The sequence below is a fragment of the Adiantum capillus-veneris genome, chromosome 29, assembly GCF_014529385.1.
Source record: "Adiantum capillus-veneris isolate H3 chromosome 29, ASM1452938v2, whole genome shotgun sequence".
NCBI classification, from domain to species: Eukaryota; Viridiplantae; Streptophyta; class Polypodiopsida; order Polypodiales; family Pteridaceae; genus Adiantum; species Adiantum capillus-veneris.
The window spans coordinates 125,855,606-125,871,575 of NC_140959.1; the positions used below are offsets into that span (position 1 = coordinate 125,855,606).

The 15,970-nt window shown below is 42.0% G+C and overlaps 1 protein-coding gene across 1 annotated transcript; it reads left to right on the plus strand.

The window, feature by feature from the left end:
* Positions 1-14,290: 14,290 nt before the first annotated feature.
* Positions 14,291-15,646, plus strand: LOC147419894 (uncharacterized). Its single transcript, XM_086506000.1, has one exon. It carries the CDS (start codon positions 14,332-14,334, stop codon positions 15,412-15,414), a length of 1,083 nt encoding a protein of 360 aa, XP_086362126.1. The 5' UTR covers positions 14,291-14,331; the 3' UTR covers positions 15,415-15,646.
* The last annotated feature ends 324 nt before the right edge of the window (positions 15,647-15,970 follow it).

Below are 15,970 nucleotides of genomic sequence, written 5' to 3' on the forward strand. Positions count from 1 at the left end.
TGCCCGCATCAATCTTTGTAGGTGAGATGAGTGTGCCACCATGAAACACTTGGAATATGTACATTGTCAAACCAAATTAGGCATCTTATCAAGTGGAAAAGCATGCAAATGCGCCACATCCAGGGCCATGACTCCCTGGATAGGTATGTACATGATAATGACCGCAGTAGACGCTTCAACATATATCACAATATGTACATGATTGGTTTTATTTGCATACATTGAGAAGTGTCAAGAGTGAGGTGAATGTTTTTATTTCAGACTATGTACGTGCCAGGACATGACATCCACCCCCTCTAAACTTGCACATGCTCCGGTATGTGCCACAACAACATTTGTAGAGCATTAAAACTCATGGTCAGACGCCATATTCTCACTTTCATCCTTAGTTTGCATATAGTTGGCTTTATCATCCTCTTCAATTGGTTGTGTATCAAATGGATCAACATTCCCTCTTCTTTTGAATAATTTAATTCTTTTTCCCGCAATGGGAATTTTTAGTTCTGTCCCATCCAGTTCACGCAAGGTGTAAGTTGCATTTCCATGCACATGTTTGACAACATAAGGACCAAACCATCTCTTTGCAAGCTTCTTTATTGTAGAGTGCTGGTTTTCAAGGCTACTATCGTACACCAACACCCAATCACTTTCTTCAATGTCTTTTGGTATGAGCCTATGCATCTTGTCAAATCTGTCTTTGTTTTTCAACCTTGCATTCTTTAGTCAAGCTTTTGCAAGCTCAATGTCTTCAGTCCTTCTTTCCAATTGTCGTATGTGCAATGCAAGAAGGTATTCTCTACTCATTCCATCTTCCCATGGCAATACATTCCATGTAAGAACTACATCTTCAATTGGGATAACAGGTTTTTGACCATACATTAATTCAACAGGCATATAGCCAGACTGAACTATGTGTTGTACGGTCAGCCCTCAATGAAAATGGCATGAGTAACCTTGGCCACTCTCCAAGATTACCTTCACAAGCCTTAGCTAAAGCTTTGATTATTGGAGGATGCCCTCTTTCACTTTTTCCATTTCCCTCTGGGTTATAAGCACACGTTAAAGCTAGTTTGATGCCCATTCTAGAGAAGAATTCCCTTGCTTCATCAACATCCAATTCTCCTCTATCTGTAGTTATCTTTCCCACACATCCATAGTGACAAATCACATCTTCAAGAAGAAATTTACATACAGCTTGTGTACTCTTTGTCCTCAATGCACACCCTTCAACTTGATTAGACAAATCTTCTCTTGCAAGCACCAAATACCTCATTTGCCAAAGTCCCAAAGGCATTGTAACCAAGTCCACAACCCATTTTTAATGCATGGCTAATGGATAAGTAGGATGAAGTCCATCACGATTCCGTACATTTGAATGCATTTGGCATGTCACACAAGACTCCACAAACTCAGCCACATCCTTATACATTCCTTTCCACCAATACCTTTCTTTTACCTTGGCAAATGTTGCCCATACACCTCGATGCCCTGCCCATAAACATTCATGGAACTCCTTGATAATTTGTTGTTGAGTAACCTTATCACATACTACCCGCAATGGTGTTCCAACTCTTCATTTAGGATGCTTCCATAAGTAGCCATCCCTCAAGAAGTATCCATATGCTTTTCTTCTTATCCTCTTAAATTCCTGCTCAGTCCAATCACCTGCTTCTGCAGAGTACTTAAGTAGTGACCTATCAAGAGCCATTCATCCTCATATAGTTCCTCTAAAAAGGACTCAAGTGAAGACACAAAACATGCATGACTACTCTTTGCATGATCAATGGTGTAAAACTTTGTGCCTACATCATCTCCCGCAATAATCATGTCCTGTTCATCTTCATACCTGCCATTGGATTGTCTTTTCCTGCAATATGCTTGAACTCAAGATTCAAGGACTTTATGTAGGCTATCCATCACAACATTGCAATATCGGAGTCGAACAGTTTGTGATCATTCCAAGAAGAGTCAAACAATCAGTTTCCACAACCGCTGATGCCCCTATCAAGTACTCCTTGTCACACCTCAATGTAACCACCGCCCATAGTTCCCTTTTTACTTGTGCATAATCATGTTGGAGAGAACTCAGAATCTTGGCTCCAAATCTCACCACATGCCTTTTTCCTTCATCATCATCTTGCCCTACTGCCCATCCTATTCCTGTAGGAATTGTGTCCACTGTCACAATGACAGGTCTCTCACATGCATAGTCTACCTTTCTCAAGGTTGGAGATGAAAGAAGTAGCTTCTTTAGCTTTCTCATGGCTTTTGTGTGCTCTTCTTCCCATCGAAACTTTTGATTCTTTCTCAACAACCTATAAAGGGGATCTGCTACATGTGCATAATGTGGTATCCAAATAAGATAGAAGACGCAAGCACCAAGAAATCTTCAAACTTCATTTATAGTTGTACATGTTTCTTTCATGTTTTTGATTGCATCCATCTTTTTTGGACATGGCTTTCTACCATAAGGACCACACATATGCCCCACAATCAAAACTTCATTGATCAAATACAGATTTTTGCCCTGACAGGGTAAGATTAACTTCTTCAAGCTTTGTCAAAATCTTCTCACAATCTTTGATATGGTCTGCAACAAACTTACGGCACCCCCTTGAATCCATAGCTTCATTTTTATCTTTGTCTTCACATCCTTTGATGGGCACATCATCAAGAAATGGCATTGTGATTTGAGGTATGAAGTCACGTAGAACCATGTTCATCCCATTCATCATGTGTGCAATTGAATTTTTTGCTCCTTGAGGTAAGGTACACATCCTTACCAATCCCAAATGTGTTTTCATAGTTGTCAGATCTCTACTCTCAACATCTAGCTGAAATTGATCGTACCCTGAATAGAGATCTCCCATTGAGGAAATTGACCTTCCTACAAACACCTCTGTAAATTCATCCACTATAGGTTCTGTACCCACATTCCTGATGGTAACCTTGTTTACAGGTTGCATATCTTGTATGAACCGCAAAGCTCCATTCTTCTTAGGCACATTGAACCACCTGTTTGAATATGGCGCACAAGAAGGCTCCACAATACCCATGCTAATCTTTTCATTGAGTACTTCTATTAACTTTGGCAAATGTGCTTTCGGAACCGGAATTGGGCGTAGATTCCAAGGTACATGAGGGATAGTGAAGATCACCATAGGTGCAACAACATTAGGATCAACACACCCTATCTCATGTGGCTGGAAAGCAAAAGCCTTACCATGTCTTGAAAGCATTTCTTTAAAACTCTTCTTCTCTTCTTTTGTTAAAAACTCTTCACAACCAAATTTTATCTCTTTTATGGATTCCATTGTGAACTTGTGTCCAGTTCTTTTTGGATCCCTGAGACTCGGCTGCAAAGAAGCTTGCTCTAGCTTTTTCTTGCAATATGATGGTAAAGGTAAGGCCACTGGTCTCACTTTCTTTGCCACCGTTTTGTACTTGGTCTCCACACGCACTTCCTTTTACCATATACATGTGGTAGTGATGTGTGTGAACACATTAGGACCGTCGGGGCATTTTTTCCCTCTTTAGGAGGTTTTTTCCCCCGTGCATTGTATATACGCCCATCACTCTAGGGCTATCTATCTTTCCATTGCATACTAAGTAACACACTCTCTATTGTGTGCCTTGAGCTTCCTTCATCTTATCCAAGCTGTGTATTTCTCTACAACCCTAATTCCAACAATTGGTGTCAAAGCAGGTTACGTCCTCCCGGGCTTAGTCGCCAGCTGCTTCAGTACACGCCTGCTCACTTTCTCCGATTTCAGTGAGCTTTGGAGATGATATGGACACTTTTCTTGTTAGTGTCAAGGATATCAATGAGCAACTTATTTCTGTAGGTGAAGTCATTTCAGACAGTTCCCTTGTGCAGAATGTTCTCGATGCCTTAGCAGATTCTTACTAGACTTTTGCTAGTACTTGGAGATTTATGACCCAAGGAAATCTAGAACTTTTCAAGTTTGATGCATTATGCACATTGCTATTGCAAGAGTCACTTTCTAGAAAAAATAGGACTAGACAGCGTGCAGCTGAACATGCTTTATTGCCTCTCAAAGAAAGACTGGTAACAGCAATGCAACCACTTCTTATGGTTCTGCTGCGAGTGGCAAACTTCTGTTCACAATGCGTCTGCTGGCAGCACTTCGTCTGCAATTCTAGTGATAAGGGAAAAAAGAAGATGCGTTGCCATTATTGTAAAGCTAATCATCACTTGATCAAGTCGTGTCCTAAGTTGAAGGCCAAAGAGGCTAAGAAGAAAGAGGGTGGTTCCACTGCAAATGCTGTTCCACTACAAATGCAGCCATTGTTGAGTCTTCTGTGAAAGGAGACTGTGATGCTGATGTTGATACAGAATGGGCTTTTAGTGCAGAGTGCACTTACAATCTTGCTGTCCATGATGCATGCTTGTTAGTTGCTGCATATTCACATGTGTGGTATTTCGACAGTGGTGCTACAAAGCACATTACCTCACATCATGAATTGTTTACCTCTCTCGAGTCTGTCCTTCATGGGAATTTAGTCACTTGTGCCAACAATGCCTCTTATCCGGTTCAGGGAGTTGGAAAGATTATGCTTACTGCTGTAAATGGTAGTTCCTTTACACTTGTTGATGCACTTTATGTACTTGGGATCAAGAAGAATATCTTGTCTGTATCCGCACTTGCTAGACATGGACTTGTAGTCAAATTTGTGGATGACAAATGTACAGTTCATGATCTCAGTTTTGGTGATGAAATTTTTGCATCTGGCCTTTTGTGCCATGGGTTGTATAAGCTCACTTTGTATGACAAGTGTGGAAAAAATTTTGCAAATGCTGTTGCAGATTCAAGGGCTATTTTAGATGCACAACTTTGGCATGCACATTTTGGTCATCTGAATTTTGCCAATTTGCTGCGTTTGCAGAAATTTAAATATGGTTGCTGATTTTTCGCCTCTTGAAGCACCTGTCAAACATGTTTGTGAAGGTTGTATTTTGGGTAAGATGCAGCGTTCTAAGTTTCCAAAGGATGGTTCAATTCGAGCCACATGCAGGTTGCAGCTTGTGCATAGTGATGTTTGTGGGACCATGCAAACTCCGTCCTTAGGCAATTACCTGTACTTCGTGACTTTCCTTGATGATTACTCCAGGCATGCATGGGTATTTCCGCTTAAGCAAAGTCCGAAGTTTTTATGTGCTTCAAAAAATTTCTGGCTATGGATGAAAATGTCTCGAAATGTACTATGGGCACCCTCCATTCCGATCGAGGGGGGGGAGTATATGTCTCATGAATTTAATGCATTTCTGGCTAGTTGTGGGATAAAACACCAATTTACAGTGCCTTATACACCTCAACAAAATGGTGTTGCTGAGAGGAAAAACAGGTCACTGATGGAGATGGCATGATGTATGGTCAAAAGTCAAGCTTTGCCGCATTCTTTTTGGCTTGAGGCCATCATATGTGCCACTTATGTGCTTAACAGGTGTCCTACGAAAGCTTTGTAGTCTATTACTCCATATGAAGCATGGCATGATAGAAAGCCTTCTAGCACATGTGTGTTTTTGGCTGTTTGGCATATGCTTTGGTGCCACAAGTGCAGCGCAGAAAATTGGATGATAAGGCTGTCAAATGTATTTTTGTTGGTTATAGTACTGAAAGCAAAGGTTACACGTTGTATTATACGCAAACAAAATGTATTCTGGTTTCTCGGGATGTAGTGTTTGTGGAAGATTCTGTTCAGCCCTTGCTGTCATGTACTAGAGACAGTAATGTAAGCTCACAGAACATTTATGACACTTTGTTGCCTCTTTTCAGTGGTGGAAATATGAATGTAAGTTCCAATGAGGCAAATGTACAGCCTATGGGGGTATCTGAAAATGTTTTAGATCAGCCTATTACTGATGCAGATGTACATGATGTACTTGATGAGGAAAGGGCTGAAAATGAGCAGGCTAGAGGTATGCCAAAATGGCTGGTGCACACTTTGCGTGACAGTAAATTGGATGCACCTTTGTCTAGTCGTACTCGTTCAGGCTCTCGCCATGCATCTTATGCATCGAATTGTTATGCTTTGGCTGTGTCTAGCTTACATGATGTTGAGGAGCCTCTGTCTTTTGATGAAGCACAAAATTCAAAAAATTGGATAGCTGCCATGCAATCAGAATATGATGCACTTATAGAAAATGACACATGGGCTTTATGTGATTTGCCTCCTGGCAAAAAGGCCATTGGTATGAAGTGGGTTTAAAAATTGAAACGCAAGCTAGATGGTGAGATCGATCGCCATAAAGCTCGACTTGTTATAAAGGGTTATGCACAACAAAAAGTCATAAATTATGAAGAGACTTTTGCTCCCACTTGTCGTATGACTACTGTGCGTTTTCTATGTGCATTGGCAGCTCATTTTGGTTGGGATGTACATCAATCAGACATTGTTAGTGCTTTTTTGAATGGTGACATATTTGAGGAAGTTTATGTAACACAGCCTCGCGGTTTTGTCATAAAAGGACAAGAGGACAAAGTGTGCAAATGTAAGAAGGCTTTGTATGGGTTGAAGCAATCTCCTCGTGCTTGGTATGAGAAAGCTGACACTCATTTGGTTAAACGAGGCTTTCGTAACAGTCCAACAGAAAGCACATTGTATGTAAAGCGTGAGGGTGATGTACTTCTCATTGTGGTTCTTTATGTCGATGATTTGTTGATCACTGGACCAAATGAGAGACATATTTCTGAATTTAAGGCTGATTTGAATTCTACTTTGAAGATGAAAGTTGTTGCATCATTACTTGGGTATATTACAGTTTAAGCAGTGTGATTGCTATGTAAGTTTGGACTTGAGGATTGCAAACCTATTGCCACTCCCATGGAAACAAATTTGAAGTTGAGTCTACATGATGCTAGCGATCTTGCTGATGTCACTCTTTACCAAACTGTTGTTGGCTTCCTCATTTATGTATGCAACACAAGGCCAGATATTCAGTTTGTAGTCTCACAGGTTAGCAGATTTATGCATAGCCTAGGGTCTAAGCATTGGCAGGCTGTCAGGAGGATTTTTCACTACCTTAGTGGCGCTTTACATCTTGGCTTCTTTTATCCCAAGGGGGGATCATTGCCGCTAGACTTACATGCTTTTTGGACTCAGATTGGGCTGGTTGTTTTGACACGCGAGTGTCCACAAGTGGTTTTTGTTTCATGCTTGGCAGTTCATGTATATCATGAGTGAGCAAGAAGCAATCTAATGTGGCCACTTCGAGTTATGAGACTAAGTACAGGATAGTCTTCACAGCTACGATTGAGTGTGTATGGCTCAGACGCCTTATGGCTAATTTGGGTGTTGGACATGACATTGCCAACACTATCTACACTGACAGTCAGAGCGCATTGGCAGTTGTGAGAAACCCAGTTTTTCATGCTCGCACAAATCACATTGAGGTGCATTACCACTATGTCAGGGAGAGGCTCTCAGGAGATCAGCTTGGCTTATGTGCCAACACAGGACAACCTTGCGGATCTTTTCACAAAGGCATTGTCTTGTGAGAAGCTTGAAGCTTTCCGCAAAGCTTTGGGCTTACTCCCCTTTGTGTACGGATCATGTCGTTAGGGCATGGCACTTCCCTTTACTCATGTGCCAGCTCTCCTTCACTGCATCACTCTAGGGGGGATTTGTTACCATATACATGTGGTAGTGATGTGTGTGAACACATTAGGACCACCAGGGCGGTTTTTTCCCCCGTGCATTGTATATACGCCCATCACTCTAGGGCTATCTATCTTTCCATTTCATACTAAGTGTCACACTCTCTATTGTGTGCCTTGAGTTCCTTCGTCTTCTCCAAGCTATGTGCATTTCTCTGCAACCCTAATTCCAACACTTCCGGTCCTTCATTAGCATTGAAATCTTATCTATCTTCAAAATCCTCAATGACATCATACATTTCCATAGAGCATACTTCCACAATGTGGGTGCCATATTTCATGCTAGAATCCATTATAGCTTCAAGCTCAAGCATAGTATCTACATGAGAAACTTGTTCAAAAAAAACTGAAATGTATTCACTATCCTCTATGAAACCATTTTCTTTCATGTATTTATGTACACTATATACATATTGTCGCGCACTCCTTTTCATATCCTCAAGCTTCATAAAACATACTAACCCATGCTCTGTTAATCCCTAAAAACCTGTAGAAAAATCTTCTTCTTGCTTTGGGTCAGGCAAGAATCTTTTCCTTCTCGTACCATTGCAATCCCGCTTCACAATGGTACATGGACAAAACCCCTTGTCTCCTTGTACTCTTTGAACTCTTTGTTTGCTTTTGGTAGAGGATACTCACGAAGACTATTGCGGTTCCTCTCGTGATTCACACACATTCAAAAATTGCACATCTCGCTTCCCATCTCTGCTCTTTACCCTAGCATAAGCAAAACCATCATCCAAGACCTTTGTTTCCATGCAAACGGCTGTGATGTATGGCTGCCCAAGGACAAGAGGATAGGTAGACATCTCCTGCACAAAGAAATTTTGCTCATCCTTCACATTAGCAATGGTCACTTTCACATTTGGACAAGCCCCATATAGCTCTCGTGATGAGTTATTTGCAGCTCTAATCATCCACCCATGGTCTGTGTCTCTCAGCCACTTACCCTTCATGTAAAGACTCTTGGACATAAGATTGATCTCAGAGCCATGATCTATCAATGCAACATATGGCTCCTCAAGATCACCCATCTTGACTAAATTTTTTGTTGTAGCTCTTGCCCGATGACTTTTGGAGTAGTGGCTTTTATAGGAGGCTTCATCATCATGATCATCATCTGCAAATCTAGCATGTGCATCTCTTCGAGAAGACTGGTAGCATCCTACCACACTTTCATCACAATCACTCTCTTGGACATGTATTCCATGTGCCTTAAGTGACTCCCCTTCACCCTGAGACTCTGGAGGAATAGACTCAGTGAGAGTTTGCCTCTTTCTTTTTATGATATCTATAATTGCTTCATGAAACTCATGTTTAGCAATGCCAAGAACCTCACCCAAGGTAAACTCAACTTTTCTATTCAAAATACTTTCCTCCAATACCTGCTTTAAGTTTGTTGCAGCTTCAATGTCAGATTGTAGTTTGTATGCAGGTCCTTTTACTTTAGCTTTTCCTTGCTCTTACTTCTTTCCTGTAGATGCTTCCTCGATAGGAATCTCAAGAGGAGGAGGTACATGTGGTGGAGCCTCATAAGAAGGTCTTGGATCCTTTCTTCCACCAGCTCTTGTAACCCTCTTTGAAGTAGCAGGACCTGCATCTCCATTCTCACGTCTTTGCTTCTCTTCCACAATTGCTTCATTGTTATATCATTTTCCAAGATAGGCATGCACTGATAAAGAGTCCACAGGGTCATCTCAACCTGTTGTATGGTGTATGCAATCACCGGATTCATGTAATACCTGTTTAGTTACCTTCCCTTTTTTGGATGAGGCTACTGCAGATGGCCACAAGCTATCAACCTCCTCAAAATCATGTGGAGTATACTTTAACACTTTCTTTGGAATTATCTCTATCTTTGCCCCATAGGTAGCAGCCTCCACTGCAGAAATAGCATGACTAGTTGCCATATCCTCCACTAACTTCCGCATACCTCCTTTTCCAAAGTTAGTTCCTAATGGCATACCTATCTCCCGCAGATGGATCTTGCCATCCTTAAAGAACACAAAATCTCTTTTTAAGGCATCACTAAAGCTATCACAATCCCTTCTGCCATGGTCCGTGCCATCACACCATATGCATATGTGCACAAATTTCTTTGCTTTGGGATTTTTGTCCTACAACAACAGGTTGTCCTTTCTCTTCAAGCCTTGTTAGCTTTAACTTCATTTCTCGCATGCCCTTAACAAGCTCATCAAGCATTGAATTATCACCTTTTGGACTCACACTAGTAGGCTTTGGTGGAATCTCTGACGCGCTAGGAGGAGAGGTAGTACCATTCACCACCATCTTCACCCTATGACGTTTCCTCTTAGCAAGCAATGAGATTGCGTCTTCAACCTCTTTCCACTCAGTCTTTAGACCCGGTTCTATATTCTTGTCTTCAAGGAGTAGCTCTAGCTTTTCTTGGATCTCATAACCTGCAGCTTGAAGGAACAATTCGATCTTTTCACTATCCAAAGTATCCCGTTCTGTTCCTGACAGTTGAGCATAGCGTCGCTCAAACTCTCTCAACAGTTTGGTGATGGAAAGTCCTTCTTTTGGCTTTGCAACCCATTCCAAGAAGGTCCTTTTAATAACCCTTTCAGAGTCCTCCATGAAGTATTCCTCCTTTAGGGCTAATTTGAATTGCTCCCAACCTTATCCATGCTCCTCCCTGATTCCCCTTACATGGTCTCTAATCTTGGGGACCACAACAAGCTCAAAACTACGAATCATGTCCACCTTTGGAACCCGTTGTAGCTCCATCTCCTTTACATAACCACGAAGAAAATTTGTGACATCTTTCCCTTCAAATTGGTCCATTCTGTTCACAATATCTTGAAGAGCTTTGGTTGCTGACACCTCTCTTCTTTCTACAGCCTGTTGTTGTTGCATAAACATGGCGAATGATAGAAACATTTGCATTGTGCCTTGATCAAAACGCATGCCTTGTTGCTATTGTTGATCCATGGCTTTAATTATTTGTAATTAAACCTTTCAAAACAAGTATTTGAACCCCCACCCCAGCTGCTTCATGTCGGGCTCACCAGAAATGTCGGAATGTGTACGGTCTAGCTGGGAAGGTGCAAAACCTCTGGCTGTGAGAGTTCGTGATGAGAGTCACAAACACTTTGTGAAAAAGCGTTTGCAGAGAATCACCAACCCTCTTTCTAAGGGTGACAAAAAATCTAAGAGCGTTCGTGACAGCAAAGTCACAAAACCCTCTTTCCTATCGTGCTTGGAGTCTGCTTGTTTTTGTAGTCGAGATTATGACGAGAGGATCACCAAATAACATTCAATTTTACTTTACAAGACCATTTAAAAAACACTCAAGTTTTAGCCATGAAACCTCAATTCTCATACAAGCACAATTCTCAATCAAAACCCAAACCTCTTTCATGGTATCATGTAGCCTCGCCCCCAATTACATAGTCGTAACATCAAACAGTTGAAAGGAATGCGCGAGCTTCCACCTTCACGACGACCATTTTCTGATTTTTTCAGAGATTTATGAGTTCTAAAGTGAATCCCAAACACCATTTTGATAAGGGGAAACCCTAATTCACTCCCTCACAAGCTCAGATACAAGATTGCGAAGAGGCGGGACTGCAACATACATAGAATGGGCAACCATGGAAGCTATTAAACAGTAGAGAAAAATTGATGGTTTTTTCTATAAGAATCCCCCTTCTCTCTCTTCCCCACGGAAATATGAGCTGATGTGTCAATTTTTGGGCCATTTTGCCACTTTGGACCAAAACGAAGCCATTTTCAGCTAATTTTTGATGCGAAAAATCCCAAACGGAGACAAAAAAATCCCTAAATTTGTGGGATCACTCACATAAGCACAAAAAACATAGATAAGCATGATTTTTCATCCATATACCATTTTGGGTCACTTTCCATGCAATTCTGCAACGGCGCCTGTTAGCTGCTATTTTTGGCAGTTTTTGCTCGCATCAGTCTTTGTAGGTGAGATGAGTGTGCCACCATGAAACACTTGGAATATGTACATTGTCAAACCAAATTAGGCATCTTATCAAGTGGAAAAGCATGCAAATGCGCCACATCCAGGGCCATGACTCCCTAGATAGGTATGTACATGATAATGACCGCAGTAGACGCTTCAACATATATCACAATATGTACATGATTGCTTTTATTTGCATACATTGAGAAGTGTCAAGAGTGAGGTGAATGTTTTTATTTCACACTATGTACGTGCCATGGCACGACAACGGGACCAAGGTCAATGGGTCCAAATGAGAGATGGTTTGTCAAAGAGAAATGCTAGCTAATGGAGCTTGAAAGACCTTAGGGTTAGCTTTAGACCTCCAAAGGTTAGTGTTAAAAGTCCTTAGACCTAAGACCTTAGGAAAGTTAGGGTTGAGCTTGAGGTGCTTGTCATGCTTGCTGACTAAGGTGGTTGTCATGCTTGATGATTAAGGTGCTTGAGGTGCTTGTCATGTTTTATGACTAAGGGGCTTGAGGGGCTTCATGACTAAGGTGCTCAAGGGGTGACATGTTCTCAAAGTCACCATGCATTCCTGCACAAGGGGGGGGGGGCAAGCCCTACAAGTAGGGGTATGAGAGAGAACACACACACACTCACTCAAGGCAAGCCCAAATCCAAACAGGCAACAAGAACACATGTCAAGCTCCTCCCCATGTTGCCTTCATAAGGTGCCTAAAGCCTATTGGTTGACCTCTAAAGGGGTCCAATGTGAATTTAGTTTATTTAAATAATTAATTTAGGCATTATCATGCCTAATTAGTTTATTTAGGCATTATCAAGCCCTCTCTCTCAAAGGGGTAAGGAGGACACTTGTCAAATGCTACCCTAGTGATGGAGTTTGAAACAGAATAGACTAGATGTTGTTGCTTGGCCTCCTTGGTACGGTGACTCGTGAGGGTAGCTAGGTAGAGTGTACAACAACCCCTAGAGATTTTAGGATGGAAAGAAGAAGAAGAAGAAGAAGCCATGGTTCTTTCTGAGTCGAAGAAGAAAGCCTGAAATAGCTTGTAATGGAGGGAGGACCATTTTTGAATGCTTCCTTAATGGAGGAATAGCTTTTCATGGCGGGAGTATAATAGCTTTTTGTATCTTTCTTTCAGTACCTTTACACCTATCAAAGACCGTTTACAGTGGGTCCACATATGGATACCGCCAACCCTGTAAAAACAAGATGTTGCCTCACTTTTGATCAATTTTTTTTGTATTTCTTGATTTATTTCAGCAATTTTCTATGTTATGTTGACTTGTTGTTCATTGGATGCACTTCCTTTTCTCTCTCTTCAATATGGTCCTCTAAAAGACCTCCAAAATCTCCTAATGGTAAACAAAATTTGGTACTCTATCTTAGTTGTTGGGTGTGCAAAGAGCAAAGCAGACGCTTTGTTTGTGTAGCGCGCCCGCACGCACACACACACACACAAAGCAACCGAGAGAGAGAGAGAGAGAGAGAGAGAGAGAGAGAGAGAGACAAAGAGAGTATACCAAGACAAGAAGAGAGAAGATGAATTGGAGTCTTTATTGCGGATAAAAAGCGTGTTGTGCGAGGTCAGTACTTTAAACTGAAAAGTGTTGCCCCCTAAAATCCATGTGTTAGGAGTCGATGATGGAGGAGCTAAGCCTGACCATGCAGGAACACCTTTCCATGTGAGTAATGCTCATGGAAAGCTCTCTACCTTCTTGGAGGAGGCCTTCCACGGTGACCCATGCTTCAATGGCCACCTACTCGCCATCGAGCGCTTCTGTTTTGAGCAGAGATGGGGATCTTTGCATAATTGCTCTTCCAACATGATGCCTTGACCAACCATGATGACATTGCCTTTAAGTTCACAAGCTCATGTATGGCCTTAACTTTGAGTAGGCCCCCTCTAAGGTGGACTTTGAGCTCTACCTCCGTCAGCATGCTAATTACTAGGCTTACTACAAGAAACACTCAGAATGTAAACCTGCTCACCGCAGACGATAGACCATAGCCCCATATTACTTTGCCACAATTTTTGTACCAGATGCATCAACAAAATGAGTAGTGACTCCCGCAATTAGAGAGAGAGAGAGAGAGAGAGAGAGAGAGAGAGAGAGAGGGTGGCTTTATAGCTAGCCAATCACACTTCTTTCAATAAATCATATCAATCTTGTGTATTCATGGTGAGAGATACTATATCCTTGAAATCATGGAACTTCACAACCTTCGATGATCTCTTTAAGGGGGTTGCCTAATCAAACTGACAACACTTTATTTCTCCACGTGTGGGAAAAATTTTCTAGGAATGTAAATAACTACCCCTATTTAGCAAAAAGGGGAGGCATCACTAAGACCACATCGGAGCAAGACAAATAGGAAAGCCCTAAAATAAGGCGCTTGGATAAGCAATGTCTGACCGGCCAATGTGCCCAACGAGGCGAGATGCAGACCTAGAATGCAGTGCATGGGGGCGGGGGGGGGGGGGGGGGGGGGGGCAGCTGAGAACACACTAGTATTACAAGTATGTAAAAACCCTAAGCGAATAATTATGTATAGAGAGAGAGAGAGAGACCAAAGTCCAGAGTCCCAAGGTTTCATTTACACGTCAGCTTTTTACCGAGATGCTTTTTGAAAAGCACTCTGCACAAAAAATGCAGCGTCGGGCAGAGAAAACATAAAGGCCTTCAGCTCTCTTCATGCAAAGTTCAAAGAACGACGCAAACGCGAAGGCGAACGCGAACGCGATGACGAAAGTTTTGCAGAAATGGGAGAAAGACCCCGTCTTCTTTGCGGCCGACCAAGTGCAGGATTCTGCAGACCGCCTAGACTCGGCTTTCCGAGCTTGGATGCGAGCAAAGACTCTGCCACCAGAAGACGCCCACAGGTTCTACGGTGAAGCTGCTGTCTTGGAGTTTTGCAGGCGCGAGCTTGCAACAGCTTTCGGCATTGCTGCTGGGTTGCTTGCAGAGTTTGAGAAGGAGGTTTCTTCTTATACGCCTGAGGCACTTGATCAAGATGATCAGGATGATCGCTCCAAGCGACATGCCGATTTCATCTCCGCTATCAGCAACCAAATCATGTCAGTAAAGAATGCTCTGCGCACATCCACAGATACGCGGGACTTGAGTGTGCTTCCATCTGTCAGCTGCCTAGGTCAGCCAGATACAGATCAGCTTGCTCTTTTCTTGTCTGGCACTGGGGCAGGCGAAAGGCTTTCAAACATGCAAAGTAGAGGCCCTTATTCACCCCCGCATACTAAAGTAATATGCTGGGCATCCACAATCCATTCGACAGAAGGGTCTGCAATATTGGCCTCTGATTTACTTGGTTTGCAAAGTGCCTCGCAAGACCAGAATGTGGATCTGTCTCGTTCAAGACCTCATGAAACTTGTAAACCCATTGATGATCCTCGTGTAGCTGCCATAGATGGATGTAAAAGCCGCTGCCTAAGTACTCTGGCATTGGATAGTCAGTTTTCTGGCACAAAGATTAACCCAAGTAGTCCAAAGTTTTTGGCAACTTTTGGAAGCAATGATAAGGACACGAAAACGGGTACGGATCTTAAGTATTTTTCCATTGCAATCATAGATGAGAATAAAGACATCTGCTCTGCATCAGAAGCTGTACTAATGGACTGCTATGGAAGTGATGGAAGACGCATAAAGAAAGCAAATTCCAAAAGCCAAAGATCTCTCGTGCGACAGATTTTCAATCGAGCTACTTCAGCTAGTATGCTACTTGCAGGATTTTGGCTCTTCCTGCAATACACAGTCTCATAATTGCTTAAAACCATTCCTGTTGATCCATGTTCAAAGGAATATGGGGAGTAAGGTCGAAATATTTGTACCACTCCTACATAGAAAATCTTTTTGCTACAAGAGGTGGTTGAAAAGAAGATGTGTACTGCAAGTTCACCTCATGAACTTGCACTCATACTTTGTAAGTTCAGACTTGTTTGACCTTAATCTGAAAATGATCCTTGAAGCAGAAGGCTTTTAGTTTTTCCTTGTGTATAGTCTCGCATGTAGTCTTCATTAACTTTCAAATTCAATTTGTGAAACCAATATGTACTTTTGGTTCAATTGTGCGCAATGATTTGTATGTCCGGTCGTGCCCTGGTCGAGGTGACATTCATATCCATGGATATCCATAAGGATTGTGATTGTGGTTATAAAATGAGTATCATCTTCCTAGTCACATGTCTAAGATATCACTTGTTGTCCGAAAGAGGAGTGAGCGATGCAATGATTTTTCTTTGACTCACAGCAGATTGTCGCATTGACTCTGCTGGCGAATAAAATTGTCATCTTTTGACTGCAAGGCCCCTGGTTTTAT